The sequence below is a fragment of the Tympanuchus pallidicinctus genome, unplaced genomic scaffold, assembly GCF_026119805.1.
Source record: "Tympanuchus pallidicinctus isolate F22 unplaced genomic scaffold, pur_lepc_1.0 scaffold3, whole genome shotgun sequence".
NCBI classification, from domain to species: Eukaryota; Metazoa; Chordata; class Aves; order Galliformes; family Phasianidae; genus Tympanuchus; species Tympanuchus pallidicinctus.
In genome coordinates this window covers 48,567,409-48,591,229 of record NW_026294747.1, presented here as the reverse complement: position 1 = coordinate 48,591,229, position 23,821 = coordinate 48,567,409, and the positions used below count along the sequence as shown (strand labels likewise).

Sequence of the window (23,821 nt, the reverse complement as noted above, 5' to 3'; positions counted from 1 at the left end):
CAAAAAACCCATTTCATGTTGGCATTACAATCTGTATCAATGTCATGATCCCAAAGCAGCATTAAAAAGAAAAAAAACAAACCCAATCCTCTCATGAAGCAACCAGCTATCACAAGCTAATCTTTGCTAATTGTACACTTAAAAATTGTTGTAACTCAAAGGGAAAAAAAATTGAACTGTTACATGGATTCTTACTGTCATCTCAGTGGCTTGGGCGACAGTTTAAACAAGAGAAAAAAACCAGAGATATTTTGAATTGTACACAAATAGAGACATGAAACAAAACATAAAAATCAAAAAACACAATAAATCATTCAATGGAGACACAAGAAATGATACTTCAGAAGTAAGGTTTCTTTCTGTATACCTGATTTTTTTCAAATTTAAGTTATTGGTTTTTCCTACCCTAATAAACTGCCTCATGTATAGGCTTGAACAAACTCTTTGAAAGGTGGTAGAGTTGTGAAAGGGCTTTTAGATCAACAGTACTTAAAAAAAAAAAAAAAACTTTCAGGCTTCAACACATGGAGTAGCTGATCCTGGCTTGAAACTTAGCAATTATAATTCAAGCCTACACACAAATTGCCTGCAGCACTTCATTAAGTTAAGCTTAGAGTAGGGTAGAATTCCCTCTCCATCTAAGCTCTATTGTGGTAAAGAATTTCGTTTTGCTCTGATGTCACCCTTAGCACTGTCTGCCTCAGTTCACATTCAAATAAAATGTCATGAAACAACCACAACCAAAAACAACAAACTAAACAAACAGGAAAAAGGAGGAATGATTGATTTCAGATTTAATAAAATGACTTCTACTCATTTGATATAAGAGATTCACACAGTCTGCTCTTTCAAAAAAACAAATATTCACTTTTTGTCCATATAAGAAAATATATGCAATACTACAAGTTAATTTCTACTTGAATTATAACAAGCAGCTTCAAAATTTAAGTAAGATTATCTACATTAGAAATTTACATTACTTCCAAAATACTGTTTTAATTCAGGTTCAGAATTTGAAACACTGTCTGAGGGAATTCTTGGTCACTTAGTAAAAATCAAATTGAAATCCAAATATTTTTAATACCTGCTTTCTAATCATGCTCCCAGTTTCTAAGGTAAGCACTGAATGATTCACACATTTGACTTCTATTTCCAATCTATTAAATAATTTTGAGGTCCAGAGGAATAGCAGGTTTATGAAAAGTAAATTCATGAGCACAAAATTTAGCTTCATTTTTGGGCATTTAGCAGAAAAAATTCTAGCTTCTAATTTCCTGCTCTCTTTCAGTGGCCCATGCAGGACTACAGTCATCAGGATTCTTCTGGCAAACAGTGCATTATAACAGAGTGACAACTTTGTCTTGGATTATTTCCAGAACAACAGGCACACATGCGCATAAAATGCAATGTCAAAAATACTGAATAAGTGTTTTGGGAAGGACTGAGTGATAACATGAGAAAATAACACGGGGTAAATACAGCATGCAAAAAATAAACAGAGGATGTCAACCAAGCTCTTCAGCAGATCATTAACAGTGGGCCTCCATGATTAGCAGTGTCCTTTTCCAAAAACTAGTTTTAAGAAAGGTGATATGCAGCAGCATTGGGCCAAAGACTACAGGAAGTACCCCATTCTGAAGATTCTACAGTTCATGTGTAATGAGAACTTTTACCAAGCGAATTTTGAGACTGTTGTACTGTAATCAAGTGGGTACAACTTCCCAGTAGAGACATAGTTTTTCAGAGCGAAAGCACTCTGAACAAATTATTCAAGAACAGACAGACACTGACATGAAAACTTACTTCAGTTTTTCTGCTTTAAATTGCTGTGTGCAGTCATCGAACAGTTTTTGGTTCATCTCCATGAAGAGTTTCAGAGCATTGTATATCAAGCCATGTATTGTCCTATAAGTAAAACTTCTGGTTGAAACTCAGAGTACTTTAAACTTTGAAATCTATTTTTTCTGATGAACAGAAGCCAATAGCCTACATAACTGGAAAATCACATCATTTCAGAACAAATGGAAACAATACTAGTTAACGGAAGTTTCAGTTTACCCTCCAAAGGGCCAACACAAGTACTAAAGTTACCATTTCACTTACTCTATAGTACTACTTGTCACCTATATTTTTCATGAACTTCATTTTTTAATACTGTGTATACCAAGAGGACTGGGTTTGAAATGACTGTCTGACCTTAATCAAGCTCAGTTGTTAAAGAAAATGCAAGATAGCGTTACAGTTTTTGAAATAAGTAACTTACTGGCAACTGACAGAGTGATTATAAGGAGCCCAGAGAAGACATTATTCATTTTGGCAACTGCCACACAGCAACAGCACTTAGTTCAACACAATTATGTCAGGACTCTTTGGAAAAGCGTTAGAAAAGTGATGTGGAAAACAACAATGACAAATATCTGCCTTATGAAGCACTTATTTTTACAGAGTATTTTACAAATTCTGGTGCATAATCTGCTGATCATCAAAACCACACAGCAAGCAATCGGTTAAGTGATTACTTTGTAACACAAGTGAGTTGCAAGTGGGAGTGCAGCTGTACTGGGTAGCACCACTTCTGCTCAAAACAAAATGAATGCATGTTCTTGAAAGCCAGAAAAATAACTGACAACAATCCATGTTTACTATATGCAGTTGCATCACTGAACCAAAATTTCATTTGTAAGCACATTATTTGTTACTGCTTACATCCAGCGATAAATATCAACCGCTAACATCACTTTATCTTCCTTTCTTTTTCTGTGTTTAGAGGTAGATGCAGTATGCGTGCTTGGCTAACCAGACCTCAGTTCATGGCCAGCACTAGACTGTGGATGCTTTCATCATTCCAGCAGTTGCACCACAGCAGAAACAAAGAGGCCCTTTACAATGGAACAGCTGCAGAAAGGAGCTGACCAGGACTGTTTTCATGTGCAAGTACTATGTTATAGTGGGGGGAAAAAGTGAAAACAGTCAATGGAGAAAGAAAACAAAACACAAAGGGGGAAAAAACAAGAAAAGGAAAGGAAATAAAATGATCCAGTCTAAAACATACTGCACTAGAATTCAGAAGAAATGCAAATGAGCAAAGTTAGAGATCAAAAAAATCAGTTAGTCTTCAGAAATATCCAGATTAGAGATTAACAACAAATTTTCCTCACATTAATAAAAATGCCATGGATCAACATGTACTAAAACATTGTTTTTATGTAATGGAAGGAAGACTTGCTTAGAATTTTTGCTTATATTGCTTATAATGTTCAAAATCAACATTTTGACAACAGTAATCTTTTTACTCTGCAACTCCAATGACATATAATAAAAACCTCAACACATTTAAAACTTCCCAAAGACAGGATTTGAGCTATTTTCAAGGCTAAACTAGACAAAAAAAAAAAAAGCACAAAATTTTATTTGTACAAATGTTTCTTACTTGTTCCAATGAGTCTTTGAATTCCGGTATAGAGATGGAAACATGATGGGTAAAATCTTTGCTGCATTATCACTAATTAAACTCATAATATACTCATTATTCCAGTAGTATAATGCACGCTCTGCAACCTAAGACGACACAGAAAAAAGAAACACTTCTTCAAACAATCTTTTAAAAAGCAAATATTTGGCAAAAACATGTGACAGGTAAGAAAAGCTGTAAATGAGATTCGGATTTTTGTAGCATAACTAGAAGCTACTCATGGAACTGATGGAGAAAGGAAAACTGCTTTTTCCTTAACAAGGACACGATTCAAACCATTCAAACAGTCCAAGAAATGCTCTTCTGCAAGAAAATGTATCTGTAGAATTCAATTTCAAGAAGTGAAATGCAAGCATTACATACTGCTAAGTTTCAGGTACTTCTGCGTACACCACAATTGTAAGCTGCTAAGAATAATATTTAAGTGAATCATCAAAAATAAACTCTAGTACTGCACACTCGAAAAGAGACAATAAGGCTAACTTTCGGATCTCCCAATTTTGCCATAGATGTTAAGACTTTCTGTAACAACTGAAGCTAAGTATGGTGAATAACAGCAAATTCGCTGTGTAAAAATCCTCACTGCATTGCACATTTTTTAAGTACAGACCTGAAAGTGTGGACTGGACACACATTTGGCTAGCTGTCTGAAAAGAGGCTCCATAACTTTTACAAATTCAGATGGTTCAATAACATCTAAAATTTCTTCTAATTCATTTAAAAACATGACTTCTTTTGGACTGTGAGTCTTTGGCCAGTATTTCAGCAGTGCCATTACAACCTGTAGGAGCAAAATGAACAAAATTTTTGTAATTTAGTACATGACAAAGTAATTACATCTCATTAACATGTCTGATGAACGGAAAAAACAGTTGAACAGAAAAAAACCCTCAAATATTTGTCCCATATAACAGCAATGATCAGATATGGTTCAGTGCAGAAGCACCCATTCACTGATCACCACTTTGCAATTAAATGTGTTGGACTAATGATATAAAACACTATACACAATTTCAGATAATTAAAAATATTCGTCTAGGTATGCAGCTATGTGCAGCCAGACAAAAGTCTGTTTTTGTTTATGTTCCAAGGTTAGCATCTGATTCTAAAGGAGAACAGGATCTGACTCAAAAGTCTCGCATCAGTATGTAGCTATGTGTGCCAGAAATCTGTGTGCCAGCACAGTATCAGCCTCACAACAGAGCACAGTTCAGGCAAGTAAATATCTGACTAAATTGCTTTTGGATCAGCTGTTTCATGGAGAGTCAGCCAGAACAAAATAAGCAGAGTACACTCAATTTTGCTCCTAAAAGATACACCTTGAAAACTATTAAATCATTTTCAACATTGTAGAGAAAGACACCCATTTGATATGTCAAATGGTTATATATCTGATTCTTCCTAACAAAAATAATTACCTATCAATACTTCGTTCTCCGAGCGTCCTTAAACAATTCACTGATAAAAAGGACATCAGTCTCCCCAAAATATATAATAAAGGCAAAATAAACTTACTGGTTCTGTAAGCGTGCTGTCCTTCTCTAAAAACTGAACTACACAGTATGCCAGCTACAATCAAAGAAAATATTTTGTTAACACTTCTTGTGAAATGGAACACATTGAAATCAGCAGCTTAACCAGGGAATGTTACTGAATTCAGATAAAACAACAGTACTTCTGAAATTTTACAAAGATTTGGAAGACAATTTAAACAACAGAAGAGCAAATACGCTCTTACCCTTTTTCTCAAACTATTCTCATCTTCTCTCCTAGTTATAATATGAAGGAACTTTCAATACAATCTCTCAAGAAAGAACAAAAAAGGAAGAATGGCTGAACAAAAGTTCCTCCCCCCATTATGATTTATTCTTCTCCCATTACTCAGTAGATCACTAAATACAACTGATACATTTTTATCAGAAAATAAGAAAAAAAATATAAGTTTAATCAAGCTGATTTTTTCTAGCATATATTAGGAGATCTGCGTGATTCCAGCGTACAAAGATACCAATAATGAGGAAGAAAAAACACTTAAATTTGGAGATATTTCCCACTGTTATTCTCTAACAAAGATATGCACAAGCATAACAATTACCTCACGTTATGGAAGGTTTGCATAAAGTTATCACCTGAAACAATACTTGCATGCTGCTTTCACTTTCTAGGAAGATCCAATCTACAGAATTAGGAAGAACTTACACTATTAATACTCTAGGAAACATTCAATGTGAAATCAGACTTCTTCCACAACGTAGTGCAATATCAATCACATCTATTACATCTTTGCTCAAATGCTCTGCTTGTTTGTACATAGTTTTTGCTTTATTATTTTTAATTAAAGAAGCAACCTAGAATCTCACCTTTATACAAAAATAATTGCTCACTTTAATAAAATAAACTTCATAATTTCACTGAAGCAAATGCCCACTTAGAAGCCAACACTGCAAAGGTTGAATCAGCTCCTGCTGGAAAAGGAATAACCTGCACAATTGTATAATTTGCTTTACAAAGGAAGTTAAACTCTCCTCTCTTACCCATAAGGAAATGGCTAGAATCTTTTCTAAATAAGATTCTTGCATGGTAAGAAGGAATTTACACCTATTATTGGTGATCAAATGATCTGCAAATTATTGCTTTATTTCAGCTCTTCGTTATGAAGAAAAAAACCTTGTAGATACCTTGGAAATAATGAATACGAAGAAAGCACTATGTATGAAGCACATCTATCTTCACAAAGTCCACTGGGAGAATAGCAAAGTTTGTTTCTCAGTGGGCTCTATCTAGGCTACAGGTGAAAACCTAAAAAATCATTTCTAGCTGACATAGCTACAAACGATCTGAAGTGTCTTCACTGAGAATGTCCATGCCTAGAAGTTGCTAACTTAGCAAGACCTGAACGCCTTCTCCCTCTCTCTCCACAGGCGCGCACACACACACACGCACACACACACACACACACACACACACACACACACACAAAAGCACTCAAGAGCCCCATCCAGCCTGACCCGGAATGTCAGCTGGGAGAAGGCACACACCACATCTCTGGGCAACCCATTTCCGTGCTTCATTACCCTTATTATTAAAAAACCCTGGGTTTATATCCAGTCTCAATCTCCCACTTTAGTTTGAAACCACTTCCCCATGTCTTATCACAACAGATCCTGCTGAAGAGTCTGTCCTCTTCTTTCCCACAGCACCCCTTCAGGTCTCCCTAGAGGATTCTACAAGCTGAAAAGTTAATATTTCAACTTGGTTCCTCTTTTCAAACATAAAATTGGAAGTCATAACTCTGTTTTCTAAATTATTTTCTACTTACTAACACCACCCCACACTGATTTAAAAACATTTTCAACTTCATCACCAAAGTTAGTAAAAAAAATACACTGAACAGTTTCGAGACTTAAGATTTTCTATGTAGGAAAAAAACTATGAGCACCAGTTTCAAGCAGATACAAAGATCTGATTACAATATTTATCAACTTCACTTCTGAGAATTATTACTTTGCATCTGTGCCTAGACAGTCAACTACTACATCTTTTTCACCCTAAGTGCCAGCAGTCCCACTGAAGCAGAAATTTTGAACGTGAGACTCGCTGTACGTCTGAAGTTCAGTCTAGGCACTGTTTTCTAATTTTGTTCATGCATGCAAGTTCAGTTGATCAGGCCATTTCCTTTCTTGTTTTTGATGATTGCTAACAAGAATTTCCATTCCAAGTGCCTTCTCATTTCATTCAGTAGGACATGTCATAAAAGATGGGTATGCCTACGCCTTTTGTTGATGGGAATGCAAGTCATCCAAAGATTTAGAATTATTACTTGTGAAGTAAGGGAAATAGATAAAGATCAGATCATCTCAGTCAGGTAGAGTAGAAGAGAGAAGAGAAGGTGGTCATCATAGCAGACCTCTGCACTTCTTGTCATCTAAAAAAAACCACCAAACAAATCTTACCTGTGGATGGTAAACACTGAGTGATTTCACTTTGTGCAGTGGTAACAAAACCTTCAATAGGAATATTTTGTGCTCTTCTTTTAATGGTAAGGCAAATCCATTAATTATGCTGTCAGGGAGAAAAAAAAGCAATTATTCAGAATATTCCAATAGTCACTACTGCACAGCACATACAAAAATCCTTGATTTCATAGCTTTTTTTTTTTTTTTTTTTTCTCTCTTGGAAAACACAATGCAGCAGAAAAAAAAATAGATTCAACACGTACCAGAGTTTTTGATCAAGCTCTTAAAAGAATACAACTTAACAGAACAGACAAATCAGCAATCTACCACTAAGATGACCATCTAACATTGCAGATAGCCTTCTAATTCTAAAATTAAGTGCCATGAAACTTATAATTTATTATATAAAAACCGTGTAAAGTAAAACTAATAATGCTTTTAAGGTGTATTTACATACATATTTTTTAAAGAGCTTGCATCTCTGGATGAGAAGTCAACTGATAATAACCCCAGTTTTGACTGAGTTAGCAGCTTCACGTTGTGCAACTTAGATTCAAGGGCTGTCAGACACATCACTGAAGTTCACTTTAAGGAGATTAACAGATGATTTCTGAGGATTTATAACCCGTTCTTTCCATGCTTACTTGCTATACATTTAGTGAAGTTAGAGGAATTCTTAAACAAATTACCACTAGTTACATTTAATTACAGCTGCCTTGCATCTTATCTTTATTACAAGGATAATAATGTAGAAAATGAAACTTAAAATGATAAAAAAAATTTATCACATCCCAAAAATGCTGCTGTGCAGTTGAAGTTTTTGCTCTGTTTCTGCACTCTTACACAAAATTCAAAGTTAAACTTCTCCACATGCTATTTTCATCTTGTCTCATAACCGTTGGCAATCCCCAGCTGAATATTTTAAGTCTCCTTTGAAGATCAAGACAGTTTAATTGGACAAAACCTACAACTTACCTTCCCAATATTTCCAGTAATTCTGCTATGCCATTGTGATGTTCTGTTTCATAAATAAACCTAAAAAAAAAAAAAAAAAAGAAGTTTTACTCAGTTTCTACTGAACAGAGAAATACATCTACCACTGAGATGACCATCTAACATTGCAGATAGCCTTGACCTCTCAGGTTTGAATCGCACAGCAGAAAACAAACTTTGTGGAGCCTATGAAAACAGTCAAGCAGCCTTGGAAACTTTTCTAAACATAATGGCACATTGTGTTCTTGAAGGCCCTGCTCTCCAGAAGATCCGCACACTCCACGAGCACATTAAGCTGCCTTCAACCTTCACGCTTGCTCTTTTCATTCCCATTTAACAATAGTGCATGCACTTCAGCTTTAACAATCCTACTCTGTGTCATTTCAATAATGCAAAACACAGCAAACAGCGCTTTAAATATTAAAATAACAGAACATCTGGCACAATCAAATGCCATGACTCAACCTTCTACAGCACATGCAAGCACAAAGTGTTCGAGCAGTTAGTACTCATGGAGCTAAAAAGCTATTTGGTATTAGACTCCTGTATACACAAAAGGCTCAGCAATGAACAGAAGTAATCACATTTTCGTGCATTTTCTTCTGAAAGAACACTGTAATTTACCAGGCAATCATCTTTCTTATGGTCTTCTCAATTGCTTAAGCATAAATTTGTCAAGAAAGTTCCATGCACAAATTCAGGTACTTCGAAAATAATGATTTTTTTTCACTTACTAGAAAGTATTATTAATTTCATTTAGTAGAAAATTATTTTCTATTTGAAAACTTCTGATAGACCAACATATTACAGTTGCTTTTAACCCAGAATGTTAGACATGACTGTTCTTTTCTCCTTAAAGATACACTTGATATAATTTAGTACAACAATTTCAAGCAAAGTTAAATGCAATGATACAAAATTCTTAAAAAAACCACACCAACATAAGCAGGAACATACTAACTTAATTTGTATACGTACATATACATATTTCACTTAAGAAAAAAAGATTAACATACCATGGGGACAGAATTTATGTAATTCTGGACAGTGACTACAGGATAAATAAAGATCAGATATTTCCTGCATCTTATTGAGATTAAGTAGTAAGATTTAGAGGAAAAAAGTATATGAAAAGGAAACATTTTGAAAAATTCTACACATTCTTTAAGAATTTGTCATGCACAATGCACTAATTCAATACAGAAGTTTAAATAACCTTCCTCCCTGGTACTCATATTCATAAAAGTTTACTTCTGAAAGCAAAAAATTTCTACTTATTTCTGCAATACTTAGGAACTATGAGTGAGGCATTTTGTTCACTCTTCCCCTTAAACTTTCCAACCTAAAATTTGGTAGAGAAAGGTCACTTCTACAGTGCATCTGTCACATAAATTTCAGATTGAAAAAAAAACTATGGAGAACTATCACCAAGATTGTGAAACTATTACAAAGGCAACATAACAACTAGAATGTTTCTCAGTATTTTAAAAGCCACCCACCAGAATAGCAGTGGAAGTAAAGACTTCCACTACTGCTGAAAGTAAAGAACATGAAGCAGAAAGTCAAAACACAGTTGAGAAATAAATTATAATAGGCTGTGATACTGTTGTACTGCTTGGTTCAGATATTATACAAAGCCATGCATTTCTGTAAAAACTAACACAACCTATGCACATAGAAATAAGTTTACCAGTTTATTTGAAAGACACGCACGTATTTTTCCCCTGGGAGATACTGGCTCTAGCCAGTCAAGAACTGTTGTCTGCAGGAGAGTGAAGGCTTACTAGCTTTAAAAGTAGCTCCTCTGCATCTCTTCTAAAGGCTCACTTGCTACCACAAACTGAGAAGCGAAACTCCCTCTACAGCTGGTAGTTCTGGGTGCCATTCATAAAATAGTAGCCAGTATGCAGAAGTTTTTTGCTATTTTGTTAAAGAAGTTCATTTTGATTTGAAAATTGTGATGAAAAAAATGGAAACATTGGAAAATGTGTAAAAACTGATACACAGTATTATAATGACTTGTAGACAAGAAGGGTACAAAATCTAGAAGATCAAAAAAGGCACCATAATATTGTTTTCACACCTGATGACAGGCAATTAAAACAGACTTCTAAACCCCTTTGGAAAGACTGCAAATTAAATTTTCTTTGTGTCAATCTTTTGATTGGGTGACTGGGTATAAAAACTACAGCGTATTCTACAATAACTAAAGTTCCCATCAACCCCAAACAGAACATCTTATGTCTGAGGAAAGAAGAGCCAGTAAATATGCTCTTCCAATCAAATTCTCTGTCACTCCATTAGGGTTGCAACTTCTGCATTACAAAGAAATCAACTGCTATTACAGTACGAATACTACTGCACAACAAGAGAAAGGTGTCAGATAAAGATACCAAATCACCCAATCAAGTAACATAATTCAAATATTGGCTGCCAAATATATGCTGCATGCAAGGCTCCCCCAATTTAAATCTCTCAGGTTAGCATCAAATACTGTTAGATGTAGTAGTATTAGATATGAAATTACTAAGATTTGAAGACTACTACAGTATCATGAAGTATATTTAGCTATTTATCTGACCAAATGCCTCATAAGACAAAGACACTGACATACCTATAAAATATATTATTAATTTGTTTTCGGATGTAAGCTCTCAGGCCTAAGAATTTCCCATATATTCTGTGAAGAGTTGTTTTAAGAAAATCTCTTTCACGGGGATCTTCACTGTCAAAGAGCTCTAAAAGCTGCAAAGAGGGAAAAGAAAAGATATACTTTATTGAATGTAATGCTCCGCAAGAGAATGTGAATATAGAGCTTGAAGCCAAAAGTTATTGTTACCTTACCTGTAATACAAACTTCTGATCAATATATTTCTTAGCTATATTAGGTTGGAAATCTGGAGATTCTAAAAACCTTAAGAAAAATTCATAAACAAGCTGAAAAAGAGTCCAACGAAAAAATACCATTAGTCTTATAAACAAAAAACACATTTTATGACCAGCATATTACCAAAATTACTAATTAGTTGCCCAAAATTGCACTGTTTATATTTGTACAACACATGTTTATTTACATAACACACAATGAAAGCTTTGCTTCTGGCCTCTCCATGAAGTATGTTTTTATTCAGTATAAGTTATGTTCTTTAAATTGCACTGAAATTCTGCTGAGCTCCACTGCTAAATTCTCCTCATATGACAAAATCCAATATTCAACATGCCCAGAAGTATGTGTTTTAAAAATCATTCTATGTTTGTCACAGCACCTCTCAAAGACAGAACTGAGTCAAAGAATCCAGTGACAAACTGAAGCTCATCACAGCAGTTACATCCGGACCACAAGAAACAGCAAACCTTCAGCCTCCAATACACTGACACTCATCGAAAAGATCAGTGTAAATTCAAGACATATTTTAACACCATAGAGCGATTAACTGATCTAGGGAGACAGACAGAACCTGTATGATTTTGAATCAATAAGAATGAATTTAATGTCAAAATTCTGTTAGATGGTGACATCCTGTGCTTCATAAGGTACCTGCAGATGAGGCCATGCAGCTTCTAAAGTTGGTTCATCTTCCTCTGGATCAAACTCTGCTCCAGTTGGATTGGAAGATGGTGGTAATGTTCGAAACATATTAACTGCAAACTGAAATCACACATTCCTTTAAGAACTTTGAAGAAAATGAATGATTCCAAAGACAATTTTGACTGAAAAGTCTTAGCACAACCTACTTAGTTAATATCTGGAGAGAAATGCAAACTAGATAACTCAGTAATTTAGAGAAAAATGAAGTACATTTATTCTTAAGATTTTAAACTTGGAGTACAGTTTTCCATGTGGTACTCTTTAAAGTACAAACATATTGGCAGGATGTCTTATTTTGTCTCTTCACACACACACACACACGCACACTTTAAACACTCAAGCAAACATTTATAAAATATTTATATACACACCTGCAAAGAATTTGCAACCTCCAAAAGTAAAAGTCAGAGCCAGAGACACAAAACAAAGATTACCTGATATTGTTGTGCAAATTAGTACCAGTTTCACTTCACACCATAGGCATACGGATGTGGAAATACCTCAAAACCAAGTTCCAACCTTCCTCTCTTAGAGGCACTTCTCTTAAGCCATGCCCATCTAACCATGCAGTTCAGCATCCTCAAGGAAGGATCTCTCAAGGTGTGTGTAAACACATATAAATCATTTCTGTGCCTCCAAGTGCTTGCCTAGATGCACACATGCACGAACCACAGCAGGGGCCACAAGACCCTTAAAAATGAACAGGATTTTAAAGTCCCAGTACAAAGAAAAAACCCTTAGAAGTCTTAGAAGGGAAAAAAAACCCAAAGGGTAAATTTTAGAGAACCTCTTACATCTCAAGGTCAGAAACATTCCAGAGCGAAGGTGAGTGCTCACTGTGCTTGTGTCAATTGTGCATTAATAAACTGGAAGTAACTAGATTAATAATTTTGCAATAATAATTTAAATTGTGACAGGTAGTATTTCTTTATGATGTCCTCTTCTAGGTACTTTACCTCACCACTGAGTGCATGTTGAATTTTTTTGTTACGTAGTAAAATGAACATAATCAGATATAATCACAATTACATTAATATATGAAATACACAATCACAAATGAAAGTAAAGCACATTTGTTGGCAAAAAAAGCCTCGTGATTTTTAGCGCACATTCTCAAGAGTGATCTTTCTTACAGAATCACAGAATGGCCAGGGTTGGAAGGGACCTCAAGGATCACGAATCTCCAACCCCCTGTGCCATGCAGGGCCACCAACCTCGCCATTATATGCTAGACCAGGCTGCCCAGAGCCCCATCCAACCTGGCCTTGTAGACCTCCAGCGATGGACGGGGCATCCACAGCCTCTCTGGGCAGCTGTTCCAGCACCTCACCACTCTGTAAAGAATTTCCCCGACATCCAACCTAAATCTGCCCTCCCTCAACTTAAAACCATTTCCCCTTGTCCTGCAGTTGTCAACCCTTTCAAAGAGTTGATTCCCCTCCTCTTTGTAGGCTCTCTTTAGGTTACAACAGTTTAGTACAGATTTAACAAGTCTGCACTACTCTCAGTTCTCCTAAAATGACAGCCAGTTTCTTTGTGGACAGGAAAGGACTAACTAGCTAACTAGTGATTCAATGGCTATTCTTACACCTCTGAGGAGTTACTGATCCTAACTTTTACTGAGCAAGTTGGAGGGAACAGGTTTCTGCGCATGCTAGTAAGAAAACCAGAAAGAGCCTTCATCTGTAAATATAAAGACAGCTATGGCTGTCAGTACTGAAAGAGACTAATTCCTCAATTCCTCTTATAATCCAGATTATTAGGTAGGGCAGATGTTGTAAGAAACAACTAAACTGATGAGCAAACAGAAAAACAATCTATTTAGCAGTCTATTAGTAAGTGCATCCAAGAGAGTCTTTCTTTATTCTGTTTTGTTGCTTGCTTATTTGGTATCAAAACAGCAGCACTCTCAACTAATTTTTGAATATATACATCAATTCAAATTATGGTCCTAAACAACCTCTACTGCTTCAGGCTGATTCCTTGATACAGATGCCTCAGTATTCTCAGCAGCTTAAATACACTGCAGAAATGACAAGATTGCCAAAATAAAAAAACAGTGGCATACTATTCTTCCCTTTCATAATGATTGAGTGTATTAGGCTGCATTCAGAAACTTTTTAATGCTGCACAGAGCTCTGCTTTAAAACGCACAAATTAAATCATTTTGTTCATTGTAAAAATACTAAGATATTCTAAAATAAATTTGGATAGACACTTGCTCACAGTGAGAATGTTTGCTATGCTGAATGGAGGACTATGACATACACAAAACGATTTACCAGATCAGCTGCAGCTGGCTGCATGGAACATCACAAGGCATACATACACTCCATTCTAAGTGTGTACCACAAATACTGGAAGAGATTACTTATATACTATTACTGATACCTGATGGTTGCAACAGATTGGAGGAGGCCTTTTGCAAGTATTAACAGGAAATCTGAGAATACATTTCTTAAGTCTGACCACAGAAGACACAACAGATCTCTCGAGAAAAGAATTATTTGCAAAAGGCTACAACATCAAGAACAGCAGAAACATTTACAGCCTTTTCAAGAACACTAATACTTGGTTCAGCAAACATGCCAGTAGAGTATTTCCACAACCAGAAAGAAGAAAGATTGCTCCACTGGGTATTGCACTGAACTGAAAGTCCTGAGGATGCAAAATAATTTACTTCATCGGCTGAGTTGTTCCTATACTTTCAACAAGTGTCTAATGCAGTTCCTAAATTCTGCAAGTTTGAGTTTATTTACAATCTAACTACAAGTCTACCCAAGAATTACACTTAAATTCTATTCTTCATAGCATACTATCAGTCTCTAATTATCAAATTTTCAGATGATACAGGAGCCAAATGCACATCTTTATCCCCTTCTCAGTGTGTTATAAGGTGGTTTTCTTTAATTGTTCTTTTGCTTTTAAATAATATCCAAGTTTATTTAACCATCATTTCAAGATGACCCAGAAGCTCTGACAGATCAAGCTAGATTTGTTTCAATATGTTGTTTTGCAGAGGAATCCACTCCCTCCATCTGTGGTGGGACTCTGGGAAAAGCAGCATGCAAGCATGCTTCCCTGTTCCCATTGTGACTGTTTATCATTTATCAGCTCCATTCACAGTTTAAAATAATGCTGTAACATTACCTACTAGCTGGCAGGCTTAGGAGCATACGTAAGTGCTGTCCTGCCTTCTCACATCTGACAGATGGCAGAGCAGACAGTGGGAGGCAGTATCAAACTGCATCAACTAAATCTGCAAGAATTACATCATATTCCCATGAGGGAAATGTCATCCTCATGCTCTATTTTCCTCAGAGTATTCCTTCACATCAGGGATGCAGGTTTGATTTTGACTATGAATAGCATATTAATTACTCTTTCACAGAATGAAAAGGAAAACTGAGATAGGCTGTATAAAGATACTCTAAAAGTATAGACATCAATCAACTAGCAACCTCCAACCTGCCTTTGAAAAAGGTGAAAACTAGCAATAGTCAACTGACTTCCAAGAAAAACTAGGGATGATGAGACTTGGAACTCTCACTTCCTGAGACTGTTAACAGAAGAAACGTCAGCCTTTTCTAGATGGGAGAGTCTCAGGCTCTTGCTATAAAGAAAGAAAAGCTGGGTTGCATAAGGTCTTAGTATTGACTCCTACTTTTTCCCCTTCCCCCACCTCAAGCCCTCCTTTTTTTTAAATTTTTTTTATTTTTGAGAACATCAAGTGGAATGAGTTAAAAAACTCAAAAACACAATAAATGTGTTCCATACGAAATCAATCTCTTTTGTATTTTAAAACTTTGACCAAAAGGACATGGAAACTCAGTGCTCAAATCAAGATACGGCATTTCTCAGTGAAGGAATAGACCTGAAATTCTCCTGTCTATGCCACTGAAATTTAGGAAAATTTACAATGAATTGGTATCATTGTGTCTTTTACCTTTTGGTCAAATGGCTTCCTCTAACATCTGCCTTTTTACCTAACATGTGTGATATAAGTTGCAAAGCCCTATTTCCTCAAAAGTCAACTTCCCACAGATGTACTTAAGCAAACATACCATAAAGGATTAATTTACATCCCCTTGATAACAACAGAACCTCACAATCTCCTCAAAATTTATCAGATTTGAGTCTTTATGAAACAGGGGCTAGTGTGCCAAAATTCCCTCTGAGCTTTTAGCGCTGACATCCTTGACTGTGAAGGATGTAACTTCGGAGGAAAGGAGAACCAAAAAAAAAAAAAAAGGCAAATATGCTGCATTTTTGCAGCTTCACAGATATGTTCTGCTGCCATGGTTATATTCTCTGTTTTTCTGGCGGCTCATTTCGTGCAATGCTAGAGAAAAGTTTCAAGTGAGTAGGCATTACAGAGAGAACATGACACGCATTCTCTCTTCCCTTTTGCTGAGCAGTCCAAGTGAAGCTTGACATGAACAGCTCTGAATGACAAACTCTGTAATCTGACAGCCTGCCTCCTCTGTATTTTAAGAAATAAAGCCATCCTAATAGCTAAGCTGAACCACAAATACAACACTTCTACTCCCAGTAAAATCTCTCATTCCATACTGAGTATCAAATTAAACAAAAAACCCCTACCCACATAACCAGAAATAACACTCAGAAATTCTTTGTGCATGTAACTGAGTTTGTCACTTCATCTTCATAAGTGAAAAGTACAGTGAAAAACTGCTTTAACTACTGAAATGATCTGGTTATAAAACACAAAACTTATTTCCTATATATTAGCAATTTTAAACTTAATATTGGCCTACATGTTTCACACAAAAAAAAAAAAAAAAAAAAACCAACCACAAAAACTATATCATCCATAAGTATTCCATCATCATCAGAGAAAGTATTCTGGAAGCTACAGAGACAAGTCTCATTTATCCAAGCTTTGAATTTTCTTATTTCTCACAACACTACAGATTCAGCACTTCCTTGGCCTCCTCTGAGATCTCTTCAATAACCCCTGACTGGTCAGCTGGCAAACATCTGTATATGCTCACTTTTATAGACACAATACAGATGCTGCCCATCCTTTCCTGACATGGAAAGCAGCAATCACATGGTCAGTATTCTACAAAGTTAACAATTCTCACAAGACTTCTACTGAACTCATTTAGGGAAATGTCTATGCTTCTGACAGATTAGTGTGTACCAGAACTAGCTCACAAAGCCCTGTTTTCTTCAAAATCCAAGCTAAATTCAATCATACATCCCTTTACTAAACAAGAGAATCTGTGACACATGCTTTTCACCAAAATTACTGAATTTACTATTTACAGTTACTGAATGTACTTAGGCATTTGTCCACGTCTTCCAGTTCTAAGATGCAAGCTCCTGCTCTGAGGACAGGAAGTCCAACTTCACTATAACATATATGAGAAATGGAACTTGTAAAGGGTTTAATAGAAACATTTCATTTCCCACCATATATTTGCTTACAAACAAAAGGAGAATCTGAAAGACCTGTCAGCCAGTTCCTTGAGGAAGAAGGGAAAGAAATTCTTGCATCCACTCTGGAAAATAACATTAAATCCGTTTCAGAAACTCTATCTTTTGAAAAGGAAATTTGTTATTAAGGTTAAATAACTGAATTCATCCACCAGATGAATATATTGTTTAAAGAGAAGACCTAACCACACATTTGTCAAAGGTACCTGAAGCAAGAATAGAGACAGGGGACAGAAGGGGAATTGAACATGACATGATCGCTAGAATTTTAAAGAGTGCTCTTATCAGAGCAAATAAAAAATAAAAGATGAAAACAAAAAAAGGAAAACTTTTATTTAAAAAAATTTCTTATTACCATTAAATAAACAACTTGTAGAAATCATTGCCCTCAGTACTTGGCCTAACGTATGGCAGTATGTTAACCGAAAAAAAACAAAAAAATCTCAAATACACACTTACAAAACCATGCACATAAGTAAAAACTCATAAACAGATGAGTAACTGGCAAACATGAAGGTGAACAGAATGGCACAGCCATCCACAGATTAAAAGAAAAAGAAAAAAGACTTCACCTTTTAGAGTACCTTCTACACTCATCACTGGCAATACCAGGATGCTGAACTTGATGGATAATGCCAAATTTGGTGCAATGAGTCCTAACACAGATAGATATAGATAGGTCCCTTAAAGCACACAGAAGTCATTAGATTTCTTTTACCTTAAAAACCACATAATTAATTCATGAAGCCACTGCTAGAACTCAGCAATTTTTATAGGCTGCTTTTATGAACAGTTTTCTCTCAATTATCTGTCCTGAAACAACCATATTCCTCCTGCAGTAGTACTGTAATTCTCTTTGTTTCTGGCACGCACATTTATATTGAGGACTTCATTTTGCCATCTGAATTTAACCTCTAAGTATTAGTCCAGGTCCAATAACCGACAGTGTGTATCACAATGCTGTCTAAATTCCATGGAAGGAAGTCCACACCCTTTAGAATCTAACGTGTGGAAAGCATTTTAAGTTCACTGAAAGATTCTGTGAGCTCATAGCAGAATACTAGTGATTAAGGTATCAAATCCTACACTAAAATGTATTAGACCGACAGAAATACACACTATTACCACTAGTTGCATGTAAAAGCAAAAGCAGCATATATCTTCTTGGGCAAATGTATTATTGTCAGTTTTTGGACAGAGGAAGAATCATAACATGGAAGTTATGAATTTATGGACAGCTAAGACTCCTCACACAGTCAATCCATGGACAGCAAAGACTCCAACCCACAGTCAAGATTTTCAAGCCTTCCATCATGAATTCAGTTTTATCTAAGCAAAATCTTTGCAAGCTTATTGTCTAATAATTCCCTTTTCAGTGGTGTCAAACAATCAATTAGCAAAAATAGAAGTAGGTAATCCAGACACAAACCCACATTTGGTCATTAACCATTCTCTGTGCTTCCTGTATTTTTGACATACAGTGTTATTAGGAATTCTCACACAGACAAGTTCTCATGAAAGTGGCATCTATCAGTAAGCATTTATGGTGGACTCAGGTAACAAGTAATTTTTTTAAGTTAATAGTAAAATTTCTTAGAACGTACTCTGAAGAACCTATAAGATTCTGATTTGGAGCACGACCTCACAATCTTACTGAGTTTATATTATATTTACGTTAAACGTATATTGTTTTCTCATCACCCTGAAAACTCATCCCAAGCTATTACAGATCACAGGAAAACACATTCGTGTAACATACAATCAAGAGCAGTTTGCAAACTCTGCAGTTAGTGACTTGAAAAGATATCATTGTTCCCAGCCCAATTGCTACTCCAAGCAACTGATGTCCAGCCACCACAACGAGGGCAGAAAGATTCTCTCGTAGTTTCATAGTTGACTTCTCTGGAGCGTACTTAAATACGACACAGAAGTAAAGCAGGTCTAATAGGCTTGGGACTAAATAGTAAAGGGGAGAAACAGCACAGGGCTAAGAAGTTCATATAGCTTGTTCCAGCAGAATTCTCATCTGTGTACAATATAAGGTCCAACTCTCATTCTCAGCTCTGAATGCAGGAAAAAAAAAAATCAATTTCAACCAATGGTACTGAATGTAGTTATGTAATATCAATTGCCAACCTTCCACAAGTGAACTTAATTCTCACCTTACAAAAATATTCTCAATTTTTCAGTTTCGCAATCTACATTCTTTTAAAAACTAGACATATTTAACTTCCCCAGTTTTTAGAAATATCTATTCCAGAAGAAATCTATGGGGAAAAAAGGAGAGTTTTCTGGAGGTGCACAGAGCTGGGAAGAGACAGAACCAGAACAAATGAACTAAACCAGCCAAAGGGATACTCCTCACCATACAGTATTATGTGGAACTATAAAAACTGGGGGAAGTTGGCCAGGGGCAGTAGCTGCTTGGGCACTGGTCAGCTGGTGGTGAGCAACTGCACTGTATACCACTTGGCTTATATATAGTATACAAACACACTCGTATTTATATGTACATACCTATCATTAGTAATATCTTCATTATTACCACCATTAATATTATTTTGTCCTTCCTTTTTTGTCTTAGTAAATAATTTTTATCTCACCCTATGAGTTCCACTTTCTTTTTCACTTGCCAATCCTCTCCTTACCATTAGGAGCAGGGAATGAACACAAGCCATATGGTGCTGAGCTGCTGCCAGGTTAAACCACAACAGTACCCAAGTTCTACCGTACAAAGAAGATGAGCCAACAATGGCAAAAAGATTTTTAAAAACACAGTTATGTTACCATTTTGCTGATGTACAGAGGGCAGTTGATCTCTGAATATTTCAGTAAGGTTTTTTAAAATAGATTGATGTAGCTAAAGAAACAAGTATGAGTTAAAAAAAAATAATCAGACTGGTTCCCATCACTTACCATATGTACTACTTCAGGGTAAATAGGTTCTGTAATCACATTGCGATTGTGTGTGATATATTCTACCATTTCACTTAAAGCTGCTCGCTTTACTTCCTTCCACTTTAGGTCACTTAGTGGATCAGAAACAAAGTCAAAAAGTACACAACATTGTCGTAACTTCTGGATAAAAAGCTTTTCTTGATCAGCAGGAGGAACATCTGAAAAGTGAAAATAATTGGTTATAAGTTACATTGCAGCAGACTTCACTCTACTCATTTTTATTTCCCTGAGACACAGGCATTGTGGTCTTTATAAGCAAATTTCTTGAATCTTCAACCAAATTTCAAAAATACAGCGGTCCAGAATATTAACTCGATAAAATACAGCACAGTATAGAACGATAAAAATTGCAAAGTGATGCATGCTTGCCTTTGCTAGGAATAGGTACTGCATAGGAAAAAAAAAAAAAAGCACACACTTAGAAAAAAAAAAGCCTCAGGGAATTTCCCAAAGAGCTCTATTTGTGTACAGAATATTAGGTTGCATCTGCAGAAAAACTTTGAGTATTAAGAAATGCATTGGTGGATTTTCAGTTATTAACAGATGAAACCAATGAGTCACCTTTTCAACTTCAGACTCATCACCTAACAAATTCCATTTCTCCACCAAGCATTCCTACAACATGAGACCGCAATAAACACATAATAAGCATAAACCAACTATTTAAACTTCAAAGCAGAAAAAAAAACTTTTAAAGAAATTGGAGTAGCTGAAGATGCTAAGTGCATCTATTTTGCCAATTTGTAACACTAATTTGAATGTTCTACATGTGCAAGAGAAAGACTTGCATTAGCAACCTTTTGAAGCATTTACAGGAGTTCATTTAAGTAACTGTAGCCAGCTCTGCAACACGGTGCACTGTCTCTAAATCTGCAGATGACACCAAGATGGAAGGAAAAGTCCATCTGTCTGAGCTCAGGAAGGCCCTACACAGAGAGGGACAGGGATAGGCTGGATAGGTGGGATGAGGCATATGGGATGAAGTTTAACAGGACCAAACACCAAGTTCTGCACTTTGGCCACAACCCCAGGCAATGCTACAAGCCTCAGGCAGAGTGGCCAGAAAACTGAAAAGGAAAAGGACCTGGGGGCATTGGTTGATGCTTGACTGAACATGATCCAAGAAGGACAACAGCTTCCTGACTTGAATTAGAAACAGTGCAGCCAGGAGCAGTGAGGTGATTGTCCCTCTGTACTTTGCACCGGTGAGGCTGCACTTTGAGTGCTGTGTTCACTTTTGGGCTCCTCACCACAAGAAAGATATTGAGGCTCTAGAGCAGATCCAGAGAAGGGCAATGAAGCCGTGAGGGGTCTGGAGCGTAGGCCTTATGAGGCGCAGCTGATGGAACTGGGATTGTTTAGTCTTGAGGAAAGAAGGTCTGGGGAGACCTTACTGCCTTCTAAAACTACCCAAAAAAAGGTTATGGTGACATAGGGGTTGGCCTCTTCTCCTGTGTAACTAGAATTAGGACTAGAGAGAATAGCCTCAAGTTGCACCAGGAGAGGTTCAGATCAAAGATTAGGAAAAACTGCTTCTCCAAAAGAGTGGTCAGGGACTCAAATGGGCTGCCCAGGGAAGTGATGGAGTCACCATCCAGGAGGGTGTTCAAGAAACATTTAGATGTTGTATTGAGAGACATGGTTTAGTGAGTAATATGGGTGATAAGTGGACAGTTGGATGTTCTAATTAGATGTGGTCTTTTCTACCCTTAATGATTATACAATTGAACACCGGTCTTCTAAGATAACAATCACCAAACGTAAGCCAGGAGTTGATATACTCAAAAAACATTTGAGGAAATAACATCGTCAGTTCTTACCAAGTTGAATATAAAATACAAAAAAAATAACAAGCCAATCAAAGTGAGTAACCAGTTGGTTTGACACTGTTTAATTTATCATGATTCAGGTGCAGTTAATGAAATGAATTAACTAATAGGACCAGTAACATTTCTACTCCTCCGTTTTCCTTTCAAGACTCCAGTCTTGAAAATGTTTACTTCTTTCTGTCCAACTTCCTCCCCTCGTCCCTTCCTCTCCCTCTCACATTTAAACTGCCTCTTCTCAGGTGTGCACAGATCTACTTTATTAAATTCCTCTTTTCTTTAATACCTATTCAATATACTTCATAGATACTGAATGCAACTGAGACTGGCCTCAAGATATCCTGAAACAAACCAACTAACCAACCCAGACAATGAGAATATTTGTATCTTTTGGTAACTCCGTTTCCCTATCTGTAACACTCTTATACTACTTTACTTTTAACCTTTTGAGACAAAGATTGCCTTAACACAGTGCTTTGTGCAGTGTATTTTTACTATTTGACAAGGACACCTTTATTCTCTCAAGTTTTTACCTACCAATTTTTACTAGATGTTACAAAATTCTGCATGTGCCTGTTTGCCTCAGTAATCCCACGAGTAATTAAAAAGATCAATGTGTGACATTATGGTTCAGTACATCCAGCAAACGCTTTGGGCAATCTGGACATTAATCTTCAATAATTAACGAACACTTAAGTAATTGGTGAGATGTAAAGAAAACAGTACCATATTTTGACAGCAGCAAAAATCCAGATCCAATTAAAATGGTCTAATAACCACAGCAACAAGTTTAAGACAGAAATCCTTCTTAAATTAGCAGCATAACATTTTGTTTTTGCATGACAAAACTGAACGTCTGACCGTCTGATCAACGCCTGCAGCCCAGTTGGTCAGGTACTACAATGAGTAGCTCTGCTTTAAACTCTTGACAAACTTATCCTTAAGACAGCAAGCTAGAGTGGCCTCTTCCTTCTCAAAAAGACGTTGCTTTCAAAAGTACTTTTGCTATAATAAGCCTTTATGATGTACTGGTCTAAAATGGCTTTTTTCTCTTAGCTACATACACTAAATTGCTCTGAAGTGCTCCAAAGAAACTCCAACCAGATGAGAAAATCTGTAGGGAAACAGCACCAAAGAGCATACAGAACAATAACAAAAAGTCAGGGTACATACACCATTACTGGTTACAGACTTCAGTGTCAGATAGCAAAGAGTTCAAGAATTAGAATGGAGGTGATAAGAGGTCATCAACTTTCTAACAAATAAAATAGAAGCTCTGTAAAGCGTAGCAAGTGACTTTAAGGTACTTGAAGCCACACAAACTGCATCTTAATACATATGTTTTAGTCTATTTAGATTAAAAACTACACTAATGAATATTTCCTCCTGGGAAGAATATCTAATAGAATAGCCTGTATGACTTGAATTTGCAAACAAGACACAGAGTGGTTAGAGAGGTTACCTTTTCCAAATTAACTGTAAAATGGAAAGTGATTTGGCCTGAAGCATAGCAACATGATCTCACTTAGGGATACTATGCTGTACTACACAAAATCCAGAGCCT

At 36.2% G+C, this 23,821-nt stretch overlaps 1 protein-coding gene across 4 annotated transcripts in view; it reads right to left on the bottom strand.

The window, feature by feature from the left end:
- The window catches only part of PPP2R5C (protein phosphatase 2 regulatory subunit B'gamma), a 73,402-nt gene that overhangs the window by 7,829 nt on the left and 41,752 nt on the right, over window positions 1–23,821 (bottom strand). For all 4 annotated transcript variants that reach the window (XM_052693075.1, XM_052693076.1, XM_052693078.1 and 1 more), the window contains 10 exons: window positions 20,390–20,589; window positions 11,960–12,070; window positions 11,266–11,358; window positions 11,036–11,166; window positions 8,404–8,463; window positions 7,426–7,534; window positions 4,988–5,041; window positions 4,083–4,253; window positions 3,431–3,558; window positions 1,804–1,905 (listed from right to left, as the gene is read on the bottom strand). In XM_052693075.1, the coding sequence (XP_052549035.1) occupies window positions 1,804–1,905; window positions 3,431–3,558; window positions 4,083–4,253; window positions 4,988–5,041; window positions 7,426–7,534; window positions 8,404–8,463; window positions 11,036–11,166; window positions 11,266–11,358; window positions 11,960–12,070; window positions 20,390–20,589 (1,159 nt within the window). The remainder of the gene's footprint in view (window positions 1–1,803; window positions 1,906–3,430; window positions 3,559–4,082; window positions 4,254–4,987; window positions 5,042–7,425; window positions 7,535–8,403; window positions 8,464–11,035; window positions 11,167–11,265; window positions 11,359–11,959; window positions 12,071–20,389; window positions 20,590–23,821) is intronic.